This window comes from Protopterus annectens, chromosome 9.part0 (genome assembly GCF_019279795.1).
Source record: "Protopterus annectens isolate FY-2018-M chromosome 9.part0, PAN1.0, whole genome shotgun sequence".
Taxonomy (NCBI): domain Eukaryota; kingdom Metazoa; phylum Chordata; order Ceratodontiformes; family Protopteridae; genus Protopterus; species Protopterus annectens.
The window spans coordinates 96,223,214-96,244,860 of record NC_056743.1 but is presented as its reverse complement, the minus strand read 5'-3'; the positions used below and the strand labels follow the sequence as shown (position 1 = coordinate 96,244,860).

General features: G+C 40.8%; 1 protein-coding gene across 1 annotated transcript in view; it reads left to right on the top strand.

Moving 5' to 3' along the window:
- Positions 1 to 15,367, top strand: part of TPCN2 (two pore segment channel 2) — a 1,483,468-nt gene extending 1,468,101 nt beyond the window's left edge. Inside the window, exon 25 of the mRNA XM_044082617.1 lies at positions 7,155 to 15,367. Within this exon, the coding sequence (XP_043938552.1) occupies positions 7,155 to 7,233 (79 nt within the window). The 3' untranslated portion in view covers positions 7,234 to 15,367. The remainder of the gene's footprint in view (positions 1 to 7,154) is intronic.
- The last annotated feature ends 6,280 nt before the right edge of the window (positions 15,368 to 21,647 follow it).

The window sequence follows — 21,647 nt, the reverse complement described above, 5'->3', positions numbered from 1 at the left end:
GCAGTTAGGCCTGTCATGCGGTTGTTATCCTCATTTTAGAATCTTTCAGCACTGTGCAGTAGAGTGCTGCTGAGCTATTAAAACCATATGCTTGAATATATGTTGAGAGTGAAACAGCAGACCATGGGAATTAACACAGTCAACTCTCTTGTAGAGGCATTGAGATTTTAGCTAGTGGTTGAAGGTTGGAAGAGAGGTCTGCTACAAATGCAGCTTTTTGTTGTATATAAGTAGGTAGGTTAAGGGCTTGGTAATAAACAGAGGCCTTTTTTAAGAAAATTCCAGATGAACTTCAGTGGAGTAAGGTGCCCTTTTACTGATTTAGACAGCTCAGTACCAAATTAGTTGTAATACTATTGAAGTAAAATGTAATTGTTAAAATCTAACCAAAACTGAGAGTTATGATTGCCATAAGAGGATGGCATTGAGAGAAACCTGAGGAGAAGAAGTATTGCAAATATTGATTATAATTAGGAAAGGAGAGTTGCCTACAGTCAGATGCCATAGGAGGGTGTTGAGGATTGTTTAGAGTGACCTTGCAAGCACCTTATTTACACTCCTTGCTCTCTGAAAGTAGGTGGCCTGTGCAGCTTTACCACCTGCCTTAGCTAAAAACCTTAGGCTTTGAGAAATTTAATGAATGGTTTTCTTGGTCTGTTCACAGGTGCTACCTATTGTTGATGTGGCTTTAGGCTAGTTAATCAGCCATGGCCACCTGTTATGGATTTTATACTTGGTTACTGGTTTTAGGGATATTAAAAGACCAGCAAATGATGATGGACTTTTCTATAAGGAAGTTGAGTAGACTGAGATTAATCAACATAATGTCTGAGAATGTTTGCCTGAGTGGAGGATTTGGTCTGGTGTGTATTCCAGTTCATAGGTTTGGTCTGGCGTGTATTCCAGTTCATAGGTTATTACTAGGCAGTTCATCTAGGTGGATCATTTGTGTCCTAGCCAGAGCAGTACGACTACATGTCCCATTCCGAAAGGGCAGCTCAGGAGTGTGCTTACATTTTCTTATCCATTTATTCAGATAGTGTTTAAAAACATCAGGGAACTACTTTAACATGGTTGTTAATCCAGACTAGGGGAATTAGGTGAAGTTATCCATCCAAAAGGGACTCTTCATGCTGAGATGGAGGTTTTAGGCCTCTGATATAGGCATTGTTACATGCTTTACAAACATGTAGAAAGTCACATAGGACAGGGTCACTAGAGGCCTTTCAAGTCAAACAGAAGTGTCCCCACAAGAGTATACAACTGAGTATATGGAGAGAGTGGTTTACTATCAAATTGCCGAGGGACATTTCAGCAACCATGGGTTGTCGAATGACATTTGGTTGACCCGTGTTGCTGATCTTTCCCTTGTGCGAGTTCTGTTTAAGCAAATGCTCAGTGCATTTGCAAAGATGAGTTTGGTCATTGACCTAGATATCGTGGTACAGTGGGGATCGGGAAATATACCCTTTTCCCCACATAGTGCAATCTCAGAGTTGGAATATATATTTTGCAGGTGGTGTGGGGGGTGCAGGGGGTTTTTCCCCCCTGCAAAATCCTCACGTTACATATGGTGCAGTGTAAGACTGCATGTTAGTCATGTCAAATGGGTCGAATTTGGATATGTGGATTCGACATATTGTTTGTCAGTATATACCATTTTTGGTTTTAGGAGTCTGTATTAGTGCATTTCATACTTATGATAGTAAACCAGAGAGAGCTTTAAGGCATTCTCTAAAGGCCATAGAACACATGCCACTCATTTTCTTAGTGAGGAAGCATTGTGGTATTTCAGGATGGGTGATGTTTGGTCAGGCTCATGTCAAAAGGAGTATTATATGCACTTGTGAACCTAATAAGGAGGTTTGGAGAGAAATGGTAACTATAGGCATATCTTTCCAATCCAGGAATGTTATCAGCTGGTCTAGGTAGGCGTTTCTGACAACACAGAGGCATGATGGTTGTAGAGTATCTCATTGTCATTGAATGTCCCCAAGTTCCTGATAGCTGTTTCGGTTTTTAGAGGGTGCCTCCTAAGTGATGGGTACAAGGTTGTTTCTGTTTTTAAGAGAGAAAATGCTAAGCCTTTTTGTATTTAACTTTACACCATGGACATTGCTGTGTGTCTGTGTGCGTGTATGCACGATTGCGTACATGTACACAATAGACCTTTTTGAAGAATCCAGGAATTCTAAATAACCAAAATGCGAATGGCTGCGTACTGATAGACCAGTAAAATTTAAAAAAAACACAGCCCAGGTGCCACAATCGAGATCTTTATCACCAGTTTAAGCGCTTTCGTTCAATAAAGAACTTCCTCTGAAACTATAATCCTCCATGAATTTTCTACTTATATAAACACAGATAGTTGGTGCCAAAAACGAATCAACCCATTCTTAAAGTTGTACACACCATTAAATACAAAATCCATACATATAAGGAATATCAAACACTTAAAACTTACAATGTGGAAATTAAATAATAATGATGTGTGTACAACTGGAGGATTTTAGTTTCTGAGGAAGTTCTTTATTGAACGAAAGCACTTAAACTGGTAATAAAGATCTCAATTGTGGCACCTGGGCTGTGTTTTTTATTTTAAGGATCCAGGAATTATCAGAACAGTTGATAGCACCACCTTTGCAGTCATCTGCAAAGTTTTGTAAGACACCCTTTGTGTCATCCTGAACATTAGCAAAATACATATAAATAGGAGTGGGCCCAGTACAGAGTCTGGAGAGAACCCCACTGATGTACTTTTTTGGAGGACAGGGATCCTTTCATCTTGATTTGATGGGTTCTAACCATTAGCCAGTTTGCTATCCATTAGGTTATGTACAGATTTACATGTAGGTCAGCTAGCTTGTCCACAGTGCTAGAGTACAAGATAGTGTCAGAGTGCAAGATGGTGCCAGCATGCTCTCTGCACTGTTTTGCCCTCATACAAGGCTTTGGTAACTTCCTCAGAGTTCACAAAATTTAGTAAGCAGGGTCTACACTTAAACCCACACCTAGTTTGGGTCAAGGGAAATTAGGCTTTTTACAGAATCTGTAGTAATACTTGACATTATTTTGCAGATAAGGCTAGTTAGACTTGTCTGTCTGAAGCTTCCTGGTTCATTGGTGGGTTCTCCCTTGTAGAGGAGGATGCTACACCTATTCTCCAAGCCTCGAGCATGAATCCATGTGAAAGGCTGAAAAACAGATGCTGGTGAGGGCCACCGAGGCATTGTTTTATACCGAGAATGAAATACTCTGTGGAGCTGGTGCCTGCACCTCTGAAAGAGCTTTTAAGACTTAATCAGAGGTGATATCCAAGGGGCACAGGTAATGTCATTGGGGGAAAGTGGGGATAAGGATGGAAGACGTTTGAGCTAATTTTGTCGACTAATATGTTGGCTAGGTCTCCAGAATATAGGTAGTATTGACATGGAATGTCTCAGTCCACTGCTGGGCATTGTTTTTGAGATTCCTTACTTAGCTAAAGGAGGACTTATGGTGTTCTTAGTTAAAGCTGGAGATTTTTAGATCATACATAACCTTGGCAGATTTGATTTGATTTCCAAGTTCCTGGTTTATTTTCTGTAGTTCTGATTAGAACTAGTGGCTTTCAGTGTGTTGCTAACTGGGATGAGCTTTTTTATTGTAATGTTTGTTTATACTATGAGCTGATGAGGGATTTTGTTACTACATATTTCATTTTTGTGGCAGGTGGGGGCTAATGTCTCAAAGAAAAATCTCCGTAGAAGCTTCAATGCAAGTACAGCAGAATTGGTGAGAGTATGTAATGTGTCAGGTAATTTGCTAGTTGCAGGAAGCTAGCCTTCGAGAAATCCGTAAAGATAGGCTTTTTGAGTCTATTGTTAGGTCCTGATAGTCAGACCTTGACTGACTGGTGATGGCAAAACTGTATGCATAGAGTTTAGTGATGCAATGTGCAGTGTTTGTGAATACTAGGGCAAGTAAATTTGGTCCCCTGTTGGGGGCAAGCTCTGCTTAAGCAAGTTGGCATTTATGAACTCTAGGAAGCACTGTGCATATTTATTTGCAGTAGTAAAAGTCTTCTAAATTATACATCATGTAGTTGTTTGGCCTTTCAGTGAGCAACATAAAATCCTTCAGAACACTCGTGCACAGTAAGTGTCATGGAAGGGGTTTTGAAATTTCACAGAAAATAGTAGGGACTGTTTGTTAGAGTTGTGGGATACAGAGGGAGTTCAAGAACATTTTTTTGTGTTACAAAACTGGATGTGATGGAGTTGCAAAGGAATAAGGGTGTACCACTACCTGCCACTGAGGTGCCTTCAGTGGTGAATCTTACTAGTAGAAGGTATTGAATCTAGATATGGAGGATATTGATAATGATGTCACAGATGCCAGCATTTTCTAGGGACAGCAAGGCTTATAGTGAGGGTATTTTTTGTTGAGGCTTTTAGCATTAAGCAGTACTACTTTTATGATTTTTTTAGGTTTGGGTTTACAATGTTGGTAAAATTTGCAGCTTGATATTTAAGAAGATTTTAGCCAGTGTATGAAAGCCCTGAGGGGAAGAGTTGCCGACCATCCCTTTCAAAGGATTTTGGACTGCCATTCCCCCACAGTGGACATATATTGGGCTCTCAACCATCTCCCTCCTCTAGGCTGACCACATATTGGGGCCTGTTGGAGTGACACTAGAAGCTGACAGGTCCAGCAAAAATGCTTGGTGTTTGCATTTTGATTGCTGCATAGCATGATATTCAAATTTCTGTGGATCAGGTGAATCACAAAGAATATCCAACTCAATTACTGCAGCAGGAGAAGGCAAAAAGGCTAAGTGTATGAAAATTGTGGTGGTGGTTCCACTGGGAAGCCATTTAGATGCACAGTCATTCGTAAATTGAGCGAGACATTACAGATTGCTTTAAAAGATTTCTTAACCATTTAAATTGATACAGTTGAATGTTTATTTTTCATCATAAAAATGTCAACCTACTTGCTGTCCAGTGAACCGATTCTGCCTTGAAGTTCATACTGTTGCTGCAGCTCCACTCTGCATTTTATTTTTGTAGACCGACCTGTTACATCACAGGAGGCTTTGATTATGTGACAGATGAATGTACCAGGCAGCAACAACAATGAAGCACTGAACTGATCACTTCAGTTTGTTTCCCTTCTCCCTTTGGTGTTTTGTCCATAACTTGGAAGGAGCAGGCATTACAGAGTAGTCTAGACTAAAAAATAGCCTGTAATGCTTAATATGATCGAAGCTGCTTAGCTTCAGAGTTGAATAGACCAATCTCATGCTTGAAAGCTGGCTTGATTTGTATTCTAATAACTCTGGCTAGCAGCCGCATTAGTATTTAGTTGCATTTTTTACTTTGTGTGATGGTGACCTGTACTTTGCAGAGTAAAACTACCTGGAGCAAAACCGTAGAGTTAGTGACCGTGCAGTCCCAAAGCACAGTCTGCTGCAGACAGACTTTTACACAGTTATTTATTCCCAGCTGGACCCAGTGCATTATTTTGGTAATCCAGCAGCCTGTGAGCAAAGCTTATGAAATGAAGTTGCTTAGTGGAAGTGTTCACAGAATCGCTAAAGCAGTCAACTCATTTATACAAGTGTACACAAAATCAAAGGTAATATCCATAGATAATGAATACACTATAACTGAACTGATGCTTTCGCATGCTCATTCATTTTGTTGCTGGTGATGCAGTGTGGACAGACACTTTGGATGCTGACAGCATACCTGTCTACCTCTTCGCATTAGACATCATAGTGATGACCATTAAAAATAACATCAGAGAGTCGGAAAGAAACGTACACTATCAGTGAGCAATAAAGAAAATGTGTTTAGGCTTAGTTCAGGTAGTTTGTAAAGTATGTACCGTTAATGGTTCAGGTAAGAAATTAAAGTTCCATAAGTATGCACTGCACGGTGTGACATAAGTACACTAGGGCTTGTCTGCTGTGAGTAATGAAGCTCATCACAAGTATCTGCAAAACTACAGAGCTCCTTACTAGAGACCCACATGCCTAAGCACTTTAGATTTGCAGGAAATAGAGGACACTCCATTGTAAGGTATGGAAACACAGAAACCAGAGATTATAACGTGTCCAAATTACTTAGTTTTATCACCTAGTCATATTCAAAAAGTGAAGGTCTGGTAATCGTAAGGATTACGTTTGGTTGATTGAAAACTCAAAACTGTTGAAACCCAAAACATCATACTCAAAATAATGAAAATGGGAATTTGCTCTTTCCCCACTGTTTTGTGATCGAAGACTTGGTATATATAATTAACATGGGATGTTGGGGGGGTGGGAGCACAGAGGGGTCTGGCCCCTGCATTAAATAGGTTTTCAATATTTTGAGTTAACATTTTGGGTTTTATATTTTGATGTAGATTGAAGTGAAAATGATCACTATTGGCTATTAGCAGTACTCTGAAAGGGCTGAAGTTCTCTTATTCCACTCTGAATTATCATATTTAACAAATAAAACTAGTAACTAGAAAAATAATTGAAGCCACTGTGCTTATGTCTATAGGATAAGGGTAAAGGAAAGGTGATGACTAGGCAGATGGAAAGATTACAAAAAGGATCAAATCGAACAGGACCAAGTTGTAAATGTAGGAGATCTGTGTGTATACATGAGAAATAATAGAAGTAGTTAATAGGCATTTAGCATCATTTTCCGCGGTGGTGGTGCTGCGGTATCGTTGTCGCCTCACAGTAAGACGTCCGGTTTGATTTTCAGCTAGTGCGTCTTCTGTGTGGAGACATGCGTGAATGGGCATGCTTTCATTGAAGGTTGTGCGTCAGGGCTGGTAACTCGGCACGTAAAAATCAACTACCAATCATTAGTGGACCGGAGTTCTGCTGTGGCGACCCCTAACCGGGAAAAGCCAAAAGACGCAAGCAAGCAAGTAAAGAATCATTTTGAAGTTCTAAGGGGGAGGAAAACTGTCAAATAGAATGAATAAATAAATATTTATGATCTGTGATGGGATCCCAAGTTTCTTAAAGTTTCATTACTGTGTATTTAATGCTTTTAAGCATTTTAGGAAAAAATGCAACTGCCTTTTTTTTTGTTTTTTGTTTTGTGTTTCCTTCTTGAGTTGAAAAGGGAAAAATGCAAATTACTCATTCTGATTTACCTTTTCTACAGGGATGATTTAGAAGAGCCAACAGAGGAAGAACTGCTGGAACAGTTGCATCATCATCCTCATCTCCACCTGGACATCTGAGATGACCATTAAAAGCACCAATAATTTCATTCAGCAGAAAGTACTGGCATATGTCAGTTCCACCTTTTTATAGACTAATTATCTTTTATTAGATCACTGACACTGTTGGACGTTGCATCTGGGACCACATTCATTTTTACTGCAGGAAAATATACTGGTGTATAGTAATGTAGTTAACCATGATTTAACTGTTTAAAGGGAACAACCCGTGAAATTATTGACTTAGTTTGAATACTTTCATAAGATTATTCGCAGTGCGACAGTCAGCAAATATTTCTAGCTGGATAATTGCACTTTACACCCCCACATTTGCTGTATCCATTGGAGTTGGTCAACTCATCAGTTTTCATGGTGTACCTCTCCTGAAAATGACGGTATAGCATTTGGCTGTGTTACATTATGTCATGTTTTCCAGTGATGTAACATGTCACAGAAGCTGTTCTAATAATTTTAAGAAGTGAGTTAAGTGTGTTCATGCTGGTCACTTTACTGCGTTTTAGTTTTTGGGTACCATTCACATTTGTATCCCAGGAAACCATATGTTAACATTCAGATGAGGGGACAAAATATCAAACTTGTATTATACAGCCTAGTAAGCGACCATATCAGCAGGTATTTTCCCCCCTTTCAGACTGTGCCCATGTCACTGAAAACTAAAGACTTTAATGTTACTTGGTAGGCAGTGTATAGAAATCTGTAGTGGTCATCTGTGCCATGTAATGCTTTATAATGGAAGTAAAAGTAGTCATGCTTGTGATTAGTTACCGTTAAGTACCGTCTGCAGTGTTCTGCTTGTAGTGAACTACATGTACTGGTCCATGCTGCCAAAGAGAGCCTACCTCACTCAGTGTATATTACAAAAACAAAAAAGAGCAAAAAAACAAGATGGACCACGATAGACTGTGGAGTGAAGATGTCTCGTTTTCTTTGCTTGTACTTTTTCCATGTTTTATCACGTTTCCTTTAGTTGTTGGGCAGTAGAGAGCATTACCAGATTTTGGTTAAATTTATCAACCCAAATATTTCCGTTATCAAAGTTACAGGAGCAGTCAGCTAAGCTACTTTAAGAGCTGATGGTATAGCAATAACAATTTTCTTTCTCTAGCATTCAGGATCCATGGAAAGTTTTCTGTGGTGTTTGATGTTTTTTTCAGTGAATACAGACACCATTGAAAAGCTGTATTGATATTACAAATGAGTTTGCCAGACAAGCAGTGCTTCTAAGAAAGTTCAAGATTTGCCTTATTTTTTTCTGTTGGGTGGTACTGTATACATTAATATTCTTGATACCTTTTTGAATTTTTTTTTTCATTCTTTTGGCACCTACTTACCACAGCACTCATAAGGAACTTCAGTCACTGATTAACTGTTCTTTTCATCCTTGTTAACCAAGGTATTTATAGGTAATTCATAAAGTATTGGGGTACAGTGAGGTGTTAATCTTGTGGACTGGTTCACCCATGATGTCTTTGGGCTTGATTTTTCTATGTGGTCTTCTGTACATTGTTACATTAAGGAGATGCGGGTCATTATTATTTTTTTATATCACAAGAGAATGTGCATTTGGTACCTTGTTAGGTGTTCATCGAGAGAACACTACTGCTACAATGTCGTATGCTGGATGTCAGCTAAGGGTTTGCAGGAAACTTTTGCCAGAGCTTCAGATGAAAGTGTTTTGAGGCTCTGAGACCATGCTGAAGCACTGGCTAAACATTAGCCTCAGACAGCTGTGGGCTTGAGTGCTGCTAGTACTTGTGTTTAGGTATTCTTTGCAGGTACACACAGCAAACTGGTGAGACTTCGTTGTCATGCTTCTTGACTTAAAGGCAGGAGGATAATTTAACAAGAGTGATAAAATTGTCAGTCCCCTGCTTTCATCTCAAAAACACTAAATGCTGAGAAAGTTTGACATTATCTTGTTAACTGCAGTAGTCTCAATGAACAATTTCTGCACTGGAGCTAGGAGTCAGAAAAGTCTGCAAATAGCATCAGAGGGTTTGTCTGATGGTACTTTCATGACTGTATCTGCTGAAACTCTACACATGTAAGAAATATGAGATGTGAATTACATTACCTCATGTAGCTCATTGCAGCTTCCATTTTGGAAGATACACACACACTTGTTTTCTGATAGTGTTGTCCAAATTCTAAGTGTCTTGGTTTAGAGAGTCTCCTTAGTGTACACAGATTCTTCTTTACTCAGCTTCCTTGCATCCTTGGAGTCCAGCTGGTTAAGAACCAGTCAGTTGTAAAAGATGGCATTGCCATAGTTTCTTAAATGCATACAGTTGCACTTGTTGCAAATACTGTAGCCACTCTGTGAAAGCATCAGATGCAAATTGGATCATAGTTGGATGGAGTGACTTGAGTCCAATATTACTAATACATGCTTTGAAAAAGCTGATGCAGATCCTTAGGTTTCATGTTGGGTAAGGTCTTTCCTTCTCTGAAGCAGAAGAGATTTTTTTTTTTATCTGCAACTAAATGCTTTTAATTCTTTGTGGAAGGTGTCGTGTACCAGTTTATTGATATGGTCTTTTACTCTTTTATCTGCGTTTTCAGTCTTTAAAGATATGACAGCTTTGAATACTGGCAACCTTCATGTGAAGTAAAAAAATGCCAGTGGTTCATTTTCTTTTGACTGGTTGATAGCTCATATCCATGAATATTTATTTAAGACTGCTAACGTTCCTTGCAATACTTAAATCCAGTTTTGTCACATCAGTGTAATTGTTCAAGTAAAGCAAAGTTAAAAGTGGCACAGAATCAATTTTATCAACTTCAAAGGGTGGCGTGACAGAACAGTTAAACTCTTACCTTAAATTCCTAATCATTTCTAGATGGCTTTGAATTAGACTTATTGTGACTGTTTCAGTGCATGATGTACTGGGTTCAACTTTGAAAACCCACATGCAAATGGAGTTGGGTCAGCAATCATAGGAAATAGCTGCTGGTACTCTAGACATGAAAACAATGCATATAGCATTGTGTGGTACCTTAATTTATCAAATGTTGCCAAGTACACAAGTTTGTTTCTTGGCAGTTTGTCCATCTTCTTTTAGCCTAAAACAGTGTGTAACATTCTGAGCTTAGATTACCTGTAGATTCATGTCAATTTAGAAGTCCTAACACCATTATTTGTAAAATATAATAAATCTGAGCAAGACTAAATTTATGCAGTTACTTTTTAAGTCGGGTGATTTGACATTTATGGTAAAAACATCACTAATTTAGACTGAGTTTTGATCATACATTCCCTGTTGTCCGTGCTCTTCTGTACCTTAATACAAACATGCAAAGTAAAATCCTTTTCAAGAAGTTTAGTTTGAGTAATAAACCATATTCACATGTTAATTAGAAAAAAATATTCTTACATGGGAATTTAGGAGGATCTACAATCTTTGTCTCTACGCTCTTCTTAAAAAAAAAAAAAAAAAAAAAAAAAAACAGTGCTTTCAGTCATTTTCAGGCGTTTTACTTAAGCTTGATCTGCATTATTGATCACAACAAGCTTGATCTGCATTATTGATCACAACTTTTTTAGAATAATGTAGGCAGGAATAGAAAGTGGATTACCCCTTTCATTTCTTTTCCATTTCCTAAAAGGACTGGAGTCAACTGCATGTGCCTTACTGTGTTTTGTTTTTAATGCTTTACTTCTGTTTCTTTTAAGTTCTCCCTCTTTCACAGTAGTTTGCTATCAGATGTTTGAATGCTGCCTCTTTTTCACAAGTGTCACATTGGCCAAAAATTGCTTCTCTGGATTAATACTGGCCCTGAATTTTGTGAAGCCTTTCTATTGGTTAAGAATTATATCCTGGAGGAAATGTAACTGGAACATGCTCTAAGTGAATGAAAACACTGAATAACTTGAGCAAAGTATGGAACAACAGAGACTTCCAGTTCCTCTAACTAAACATGTGTGATACCTTTATTTAAAGAGGCATTAACACTATTCCAAGGACATGGTGAACTGTGCCAGCCTATTAAGGCTTCATTGATACATATGTGAAATGTATAAAACTTCCTGTGTCACTGCCTTTAAGGAAAGGACATTGTCATCAGTTTGGATGAGCCTCCATTTCTGGAGCCATCCTTGCCTCATCCATGGGTAGTAAGGCAGAACCAGCCCGTTTAGTTATCACCAAATCTCCTATTAAGCTTTTATTTTGCTAAATGGAGAGGCTTTTGCCATCAAAGATCTTTGGTACACCATCAAGTGATTTATCAATTTAAAATGGTCTATAAAATTTATAAAACTTGAGCCTTCTGTCATTCCTTTAGCATAAGGTGAGGAGGGAAGTTAACATCTAAAGCAACTTCAGATCATCAGCTGGATTCCTGCATTAGGTTTTTTCAGCCTCCCTAAGATCCCGCTACCTTGACTTAAAGGTTGTCTACCTTTGCAGAAGATTCAGAAATCTTCAGTTAAGGAGGAAACTTAACTATTTTTGTTTCAAGAGTACAGAAATCTTAAGATTACTCTCTTTAGCTTGAGGTAACTGTCTTGTTGAGTAATGGGAATGCTCTTACTTCAGAGGAACTTTCAAGCCACTGTTTAGTGAATTAATCATAAATATTCCTTGAGGGCACCACAACCACGGTCAAATTCCCACTGTCCACTTAGAGGTATACACTCCACCCTTGAAGATTTCACCTTTTAGAAGTTGCTCCAGAAAGCTGATCTGCTTATGGGTTTTTAGAACTCTGCAGCAGGCATACAAAGTTGGGATGGTGGAATACCTGGACATCGCAGAACCTCTCCTGAAGGTACTACATGATACTCACAATTACTTATGCTTTAAAGGTCCAGCTGAACACATGCTAAAACTTACTGGAGTGCCAGTTTGGTTCTTATTTCTTAGACCATCAGACATTGGCTTTTTTTTTTGTGACCCTAGATGCATGCATAAACATCAGTGACACCTTACCAATTCAGTGAAGAAAATGTATGTAGTTCTTTCATTTGGTGCACACTAGTAGGTATGTCACTGACCTTCAGAAGAAGCAATGGAATCTGAGGGTCATGATTCTCAGGAACTTTGACTTATGGAACTGCAAATACTTCCTCAATGCTACATTTGCCATAAAGCATAATATACGTAACAAGGCTGCTGCATTTTGGGTGGCGCTGCAAAGCCATGCATTGTTTATCTTGGGTCTGTGCGTCATATTTCAACAAACCTTGCAAAATACTCCCTACATTGGCTCTTTCCTGTTTAGCAATCATATTGGGGGTGCATCTGACCTGAAGAAGCGAGATCAACATTCTCTGTCTTACATGTGCGTAAACCACTGTTGATCATTCATCCCCAAAATTGAGATGAGGAACCATTCAAAAATGTTTTTTTTGTCTATGGCTTAGCTATTTTCTGCAGCCAGGAATACACCATAGTCTCCTACGTTTCAGAATCCACCAACTGTGGTCTTCTCTGACTTTTGACTGAGGAAAGCTGAGATCAGATTGCTTTGTGTTCAGGCTTGAACGTCTGTCATCTTGAACCAGACTTTCTGCCTTGTCATCTGGCTCATCTGCCCTTGTTTCTTAATTGTGAAGAAGTGTTCAGCCTCATTTGAAAATGCACAACTGGGACAGTTCATTCTTGCAACACAGGGAGTCATTACTCTTGTTTTTTCCTAGTTTCCTAGAAAATTAAAAGTCTCTACGCAGTCCTGATTTGTCAGACATCTGAGCAGATACATAAAGTAAAAGTGCTAAATGCCATTAGTTTGAGCTTTGATTCTCTCTCTCTCTCTCTCTCTCTCTCTATATATATATATATATATATATACATAAAGAACACTGATGCTACAGCGTAGACATAACTGATGCTCACCTTCACATCTATGTCCATCTGTATACAGAAAGTGCTTCAGCTTTCATGGTCTTGTCACTGTTTTCAGTTTGGGACATTATCCCTCAGGTTAATGCCTATCTTCATGAAGTGCCTTATTTTATTTAGTTATCCTCTAGGAGCTAAGGATTTCTGTCTTCATGTGCCTTGATGATTGAATGTTTATAGTACTTTCAAAGCATGCCATCAAGACTTGTGCAGGGCTTTTCACCTTTTTCACTTTGAGAGCATGCTCATTCTCTTCAGATTCTGTCATCTGCCCTCCTAGTGTCTGAATTTCTAGGTGGCCTATTTAACTGCCTTTTTTGGTCACCCCTTTTTAGATTTCATTGTCCATGGTCTCTCAGCTTCATTACATCTTTGTCTAATAGCTTGTATTTTTCTTCTAATTCTGAGTCTGATGTTAGCAGTGATTCTGGTAGTTGCATGTGTGCGCCTCCATTTGAAACTCTGTTGTATTCAGCCCTTCACTGGCTTGATATCTGGACAAGCCTATCCCAGACTACCCAGATAATGAATCATGTTGATGGGAGTGGCAGTGATGTATGATTCATCCACATCTTTAGACAAGCATGCCTTTTCCAGCCCCCTTTTGACTCATTTGGATACTATGCTTCATTGATAGAGGTTTACATGCCTTTTAGGACTTATAGACCGTTGACAAGTTCCAGATGCATAGCAGTGGCTTGGTGGAGCTAATGGTCTGCAAAAAATTAGACTTTTGGGGGAACCACTTACATTGTCTTATAGTTCTTATTGGAGTGAAAAATGTGATTGTAATGCAATAAGGATTAGAAAGTCTGTTACCTCTCTGCATCATGTTTTAGTATGTAGTGTGATGACTGCTTACCCAGTTTTAGTAATTGGAAGATCCGATATGGGGCATAGTCAGCTGACATAATTAATGTAGTAGGCTTGCTTCTGATTTAGCTTTACATGCAAGCAACTAGGGGACTCAGAAGTGTACCACTGTGTTTAGATGTAATGTTAGTTTTGCTTCTTATCATATTCAATTGCCATATAAAATTACACAGTGGGAAGACAACATGAGCTAGGAGGTATAAAAAATGTACAGACTAAAGTGTTTAAACTAGACAACATACCATGCCTTATTTAGTCCTTCCATTTTATAAACATTCTATTGGGAATACTAGTATTGCGTAACCACTTCCATTGGGCGGCTTCCATTAAAATAGAGAAGCACAAAGCTTCCAAGTGCTAGATCATTATTTTTCATACTTGTCCTTAAAAATGTTTTCAGGAAATCATGTGAAATAGCTTTTGAAATTGTGGTACACTGAAACACTTCTCTTATGAGACCAACAAAAAGATTATAGGTTGTTGGATATTAACATGTTTAGTCATTTGGTATATTAATGTAGTAAGACTCCAGAGTAAATATTAAGTTTTCTGTTTCAGTAATGTTCAAGGTAATGATAAATGAAATTGGCCTTTACTGTATTACACATGTTCAGGTTTTATTCCCCACTTGACAAGTTCTGCCTTATGCCTTACTAGTAAAAAAAAGAAAAAAAAGAAAAAAATACAAGGTATGCAGTGTCATCGTCATATTTTCATTTTATTCAGGGTGGATGATCCATTATTAGGTGTCAGAATTATACCAGGTGTTTTATGATGTTAATGCTGAGAGAGTTATCTGTTTTTCCTTTGTATGCCCAGGGTACACCATTTGCACTTGACTCTAACTTAGAGCTATAAGTTCAGCACTTTAAAGCATATTAGCACTTAAAATAACCACAAATCAGATATTTAAGATGGTTTGCTGGCATTACCAGTAATAAAAACCATAGTCTATTATTTCAGATATTTGGAAAAAATCCTGTATGTTTTATGAGGTCTTGAGATTTTTGTAGTCTATAATTTCACAAGTGAGTTACTGTAGTAAACTGGCACGTCATGTATTAACTGAGAAAAGTATGTATTTTAGTAGTGAAATTTTACATATTCGTGGTATGTAGCAGCCCATTTAAGAACAGACTCCTCCATCTTGTACTTAGGAAACCTAAAAGGGTGAAGACAGTCTTATGAACTATAAATTGCTTGATCAAGCACAACAGGAGACTAACAGTAGATTTCCTTCTGTTGTATAGGAATCATTATGCCTATATTAGGCCTTAAAGGGAATATTGCCACTTCATATTATAGAATACATTCTGTTTTATTTATACTTTTTATTACCACATTTGATTTTAAATGGTTTATTTAGGAATACTGGGCTGTTGTATTTTTGTTGTATACAATAAAACTGTTTATATGTACAATGTTTCGTGTTTGTGATTCTGCATGAGAGTATTTAGTGTTACGAAAACACAAGTTTGCCGTATTTTAGACATTACATGCTGTGTAGAGAATGTGGTATCCGTACTGCTCAAAAGTTTGCCTTATTTTAGGCATTACATGCTGTGTAGACAATGTGGTATCCGTACTGCTGTCACATGTGACAGGTCTTACTCTGAAACAAGAAACCTACCAAACTGAACTTCAGGAGGGCTTATGTCTACTGGAGTAGCATTTACAGTATCCTACCAGTCTGTATTTTTCCATTGCTACTGCATCAGTTCACTGCAGATAAAAACAGAATAAAATCAATAATACTCCAAATAATCTTTGTTTCTAAGTAGTCAGAATAACGCATGAATGCTGCTGCACAGAAGTACTGTCATTTATGATTTTTTTCTAAATTTTTCCTGCAGATTTATATTGTGTTTGAAACAGTATATATTAGTTTTGACCTCTCATGTTCAAAACTACATTTGAAAAACCCTTTCAGTAACACTACTACTACTCAAGAGACTTCGGAACAGACCACATACAGCAACAATAGCAAATACAATGGTAAATCTGTCCTCTTCCCCCAGTCCTTACTCTAAACCTAACTCCAAACACACTCGCACACTCCCTCGCCCTATTCCAAAACTTTTTGTATATCGGCATTAAAACCCCAAGACCACACATACTTTACTCACATGCACTAAGCCTTCCTTCTTTCAGCATCTCTAGATCTTGTATTCTAAATAAATTTTCCAAGCACTTCACACTGTCAATGAAATGACATCTAAACAGCGTGAAGTGATCCCAGAGGTGTAGCTAGGGTGGGGTGAAGGGGGGGCAGCTGCCCAAGTGTGAAATGTTAGGGGGTGTGATTGGCAGATGCTGATCAGTAGGTAGTGCAGTACCAACATTCCAAAGCAGGATTTCTGAATAGATACAGCCTTTGTGGTCGTATGCTACAAGTTGCAGCAAACATCAGACTGAGAGACAGCACAGGACACCAGAATAGCTAAAGACCACTCTGAGTGAGCCCGCATATGTGAGTCTCCATGTTTAACTTTAAAGTACCCCTTCAGATCAGGTATTTATAAACCTTCCCATTTTGTATGAAGAATTAACTTATCCCACTTTACTGTTGTTCTCTTCCCTTCCCATGGATATTGTTGAACTGATTTAATGTGTGGGCATCTTGTTTACTGCTTTAGCCTTTGTTTAACCATCCTTTATTTTATAACGAAGGATACTTGGAACTGTTTTAAAATATCCCACAGCACTCTAATGTCCTATTCAGGATTTGTCAAGTACGAGGTCATCTACAAATGTTGGCTTTTTTTTTTTTTTTGACAACCATACTAATTCTATCCTCCCGAAGTTGTAAATCCTGCCAGGGGTACCACGTGTATAGTAAATAGGAGAGGGGAAAGAGGACATCCCTGCCTGATCCTTAAATTATTATAGAAATTGTAGGGATTTCAAGGCTACTGAATCTTTGCCAGTTCCCAACCTTGACTGTGCCTCCCTTCTTGATGAGAGGAGGGCTGTGCCAGTCATGCTTGGGGTGGGTATTTATAAATACTAATTCAGTTATCCAGGGATAGAAAGTTGATCAATGGTTATGCTGTTTACTGCCTATGTATAATGTTCAGTCCTGACCTCCAGAAAATGTCTCTATGGAGTTTGCCTGTTCTCCCTGGGACTCTATAGGGTTCCTTTCACCTCCTAAAAACATGTTGAATGTTTCCACCTTCAGCTTTCCTAAGAGTGGGGCTGAGGGCAGCAGCACAGGGTCTAGATGGTGTCTTATAGGGGGGAAAAGTTGCATAGACCAGCTGCTTTGGGCATCAGCTGTGGGGCTGCAGTATCCTCAAGATAGGAGAACAGGGCTTACCACTCAGTGGCGTAAAATTTGGTTTGAGGTGATTTGGTAATTGTGACTCGTCTTCAAATGGACACGGATATTTACCAGTGGTAATTGGACTGAGGACCTGGCCTACACCAACATATGCCAGGGGCCCATGCTAATGGTGTGAGGGGTGTATGTGCCCCTATTGGTCAGTGTGTGCCTGCCATAAAACCCCAGTAACCTTGGCCAATAAACTACTGGCCATCTGGTGTCCAGTTGCTCAGCTGGGGTTACCTGGGATAACTTTCTTTAACAAAAGTTGGACGTAAAACGAGTCAACCTGCCAAAAATGCACTAAGAATTGCAACACTTCTTGTAGATTCACTGACAGAATGGAGCTTGGAAGTGGATACCATGATGGTAAAGAGGAATCTGGACATCCTGTGTATCTAGGAGACTAGATGAAATGGCAGTGCAGTAGTCACTTGGCTTGGGGTCCACAGTCTTCTGCAAAGGAGCACGACAAACTAGAAATGGTGCGAGAACTGTGGTGGAGAAACTTCGAAAGACTGGGGGTGTTTGCAGAATTAGTTAAAGACCTGTAGCAATCAGACTCCAGTGCAAGGATAGGCCACTATTCATAATCCCAGCCGGGTTGTGATAGCAAGGAAAAAGAGTGCATTCAAGCAGTTGCTGCAGGGCATATTAAATAAAGCAAGACACCATGAATTGGTATTAATGGGGGACCTGAATGCACAATGGACATAATGAAGATATGAGGACGACTTGGGTCCACATGGGGATAGGCCATTCTATACTTTTGTCTGGCAAATGATTTTATAGTGGCCAACCCATGGTTCAGCAAAAGTGAGAGTCAGAAGACCGCATAAAGAATGGCCAGCATGGAACTCTGGCAGACTTCATCCTAGTAAGGAAAGCTTGCTGGGATAGAATCAGCAATTACCAAGCCATCCCCAGTGAAAGTCAGGCCACAGCATAAACTACTGGTTACCACAATCTGCTGCAAGCAGTGGTCAGAAAAGGCTGTAAGTTCAACAGATGAGGCTGAAGAACTTGAAGTTGGCTAAAGTGAAAACATAAAAGTTCAAGGAATTAGTACTCTAGCACATCAGGAAGAAGGGAAATAGGTGTAGTTGAAGAATGGCAATACCTCAAAATAGCATATGTGAGGACTATAGCACAGATATGTGGCCATGCCAGGTATGGAAATATAGTGTACAGTTGTAATGCTGCTGGTAGAAGACCGGGAGTCTGCAAAAGAAAGGAGTGCAGGAAAGAGTGGGAGATAGACTGACCAGGCTAAGAATGAATACTGATTGGCTAACAGAGGCTGAGAGGAGATGCAAAAGCAAAGAACAAGGCATCAGAAGCACAAGCTTCTGGAAGATGACTCTGTAGATGACACAGAACAACTCTATCCCATTGCAAGGCCATGACAGAAAGATAAAGAACCTAGTCAACAGACACCCTTCATAAGGGATGTCAGCAACAACCTGCTGTATTGCCCCAGACATAGCCTGTGATGAAAGAAGATGATAGGAGGACCCCACCATAGTAGAAGTGAGAACAGAACTAAGGAAAATGAAGTCAGGGAAAGCAGCAGTCTCAGATGAGGTCACAGCCGATATGATCAAGATGTTGGGTGAGCTAGGGGAGAATTGGCTCCTGAGGGTACTGATAGCAATATGGAATGAGAAAAAAGTATCTGCAATGACTGGAAAATAAACATACTAGTTCCAGTCTTCAAGAACAAATGGAGCATCCACAACTGTGGGCAGTACAGAGAAATCAAACTCCTGATAATGTGCATGACTGTTCTGGAGAGGATAATTGCTATATGAATATGCAGAGTAGTACAAAGTAAAATGGGACATGAGCATTTTGGATTCAGATCAGTATTCAGGACAATTGACCCCAAAGTTTGCAGTAAGACAGATAGTTGAGAAGAAGCTAAAGATGAGGAGAGAGTCCAGCTTGGTATTCCTAGACTTGGAGAAAGCATATGAAAAGGTCCCAAGAAAGCTGGTTTGGTTTGGCCCAGAAACACTGGTAGAATTAGTGCAGGCTGTGTGCAAGGACCTAATGACTCATGTGCAAATGGTCTCATATTGGGATTCCTGGTGAGGAGGCTGTGCATCAGTATTCAGCTCTGAGCCCACTGCTGTTCATACTAGTGATGGACTACATCAGCAAACAGGTTGAAGGGGACAGATCAACAAAGTTGCTGTATGCAGCCAGTGTGGCATTACAGGCAGACTCTGAGCAAGAACTTCAGCAAAGGATAGGGAAATGGAATGCAAAACTGAAGGACATGGGATGAAATGGAGTACAAATAAGACCATAGAAATGGCAGCAAATGGGGACAATCAGAAGAAGCTGACAACTGAGACAGAAGGGACAATAGTGAAAAAGGTTAACAGCTTCAGGTATCTGGGAGGGGTGGTTGAGGGAAGACAAGTCTGAATGAGGAGGTCAAAGCTAGAATCTGAGAGCCTGCAGCCAACTGGCACAGTTTTCAGGGGTAATGTATGACAGAAAGCCAAAGAGGTTGAAAAATAAGATCTGAAGTAGGCAGACTTCATTCGTCTGCAACCTGTGGGTATCGGATCCGACCTCGGATCCGAGCCGGCAATTCAAAAGCTTAGGCTCCGAGCTCCTAGCTCCTCCCTCTTACCCATAACCCCTTGCCAAGCCCTGACTGACCTCAGATTTCGTTTGCCGCTTTTCAAGTAGCTACGGAATTCCACAGCTCCTGGCGTTGGTGAAGATAAGAACAAATTTTTTGACTAAAAAAGTTTTAAAAATCTTTATTTTCTTTCTTGATATAGTTAGTGTTGAGTGTGTTTAGGCTTTCCTCTCTCTTTTATTTAATTTTCTCGGGTTTTGCGTAGTTTGTTTGTGTGTGTTCTGTGTTAGGCCTTAGGGTTGCGATGTCTGAAGCCCATAAGGCTGTGTTCTCGAATACCGAGTGTGGCCATAAGCTGTCCCCAGCGGATGGCCACACTCAAGGTCATGCTTGGGGTTGAACACCTGTCATCTGGTTGTACCATTTGTGCAGGGTTCAACCCCCGGGCTTTGAGGGAGCGGAGGTCGAAGTTGGTGCTGGCGGGTCTTTTACCTCCAGATACCGCTTCGGCCTCTGCCCCTTCCACTCAGCAACCTGTTGCTGTGAGTTCTCCCCCTCCGGCTGGGACTCAACCTCCCTCTAAGTTGCCGGAGGGGAAGGAATCCTCTAAGGAAAGACAGAAGGAGAGGCACAGGGAGAGGCACCATGTTTAAGAGCCGAAACTTCCAGTTCGGCTCCTCCATCTAAGCGGCCTCCCTGTGCCTACTAGCTTTCCTCCTCCTCGGCTCCACTCCCCTCGGTTCTCTCCTGGACCCGAGTAGGACGGGGCTAGACCTTCCAGGAGGTCTCCGAGGCTCTCTAGGTCCGCTTCGGTGGCCTCCACTAGGTCAACATTTTCTATGAGTGAAGCTGATATGGACCGGATGATGAGGAAATTCATCCAGGCCCAAATGCAAATGGGAGTGCTCCTAGCCCCCCCCCCATCCGGGAGGGGCTTCGACCCCTTTTTTCGCCCCCTTGGCTCCTTCTCCGACCCATACCACGGGTTCGGAGCTGTCGGCGCCGGGCAGATTTGGATCCGGGGGTGGGTCGGATCCGATGGGTCGGCGCACCTCGGATCCGTCCCATCCCTTGAGTGCTTCGGGTACTTCGGAGCCGAGGGCCGAGCCTCGGATCCGAGGGAGCTGGTGTGTCTTCGGCTCCGTCCAGGTTGGAGCACACCGGCCTCTCGGATCCGACGGTTTCGGCTCCGACTCTGATCCGTGCGTTGGATCCGAGTGGGGGTCGGCTCTCAGGGCTTAGAGAAGCTGGCTCCCCCTCGGCTTTCGACGTTGTGGAAAGGGCACTGTCGAGGACATCCGGACCCCCAGTCCCTGCCACGGCTCCATCCCGCACTCCATTGCAGTTGGGCCAGGCCCCCACCAGCCGGTCCCAGGGACAGCCCGCCTCGATGTCCCAAGTGGTTCCCTTGGAACATCCAACTGCTGAAGAGTACTCCTCGGACAGCCCCCCCGATGAAGTACCTCGGAAGCGTAAGTGCAAGAGGAGGCACATGGACTCCCCTGAGTCCGTCACTGAAGACACAGACTTGGATGAAGGGGAAGGCTCCCTTAGGTCACCCCCTGAGGACGTCTCATTTGGAGACATCATGGAGATGTTAAGGATCAGGGGGGGTGGTCTGCCCCCAAGGCTTCTTCGGACGAGTCTGTGTTCTTGGAGGCATTCGAGGCGGCCCTTCTACCTCTTGGGTGTCCCCTCCTGCTGACCCCTGGTGGATCTTATTTCCATCAGGGCGTGGAAGGATCCGGACACCATTGAGCCTATCCCTAAGCGCCCG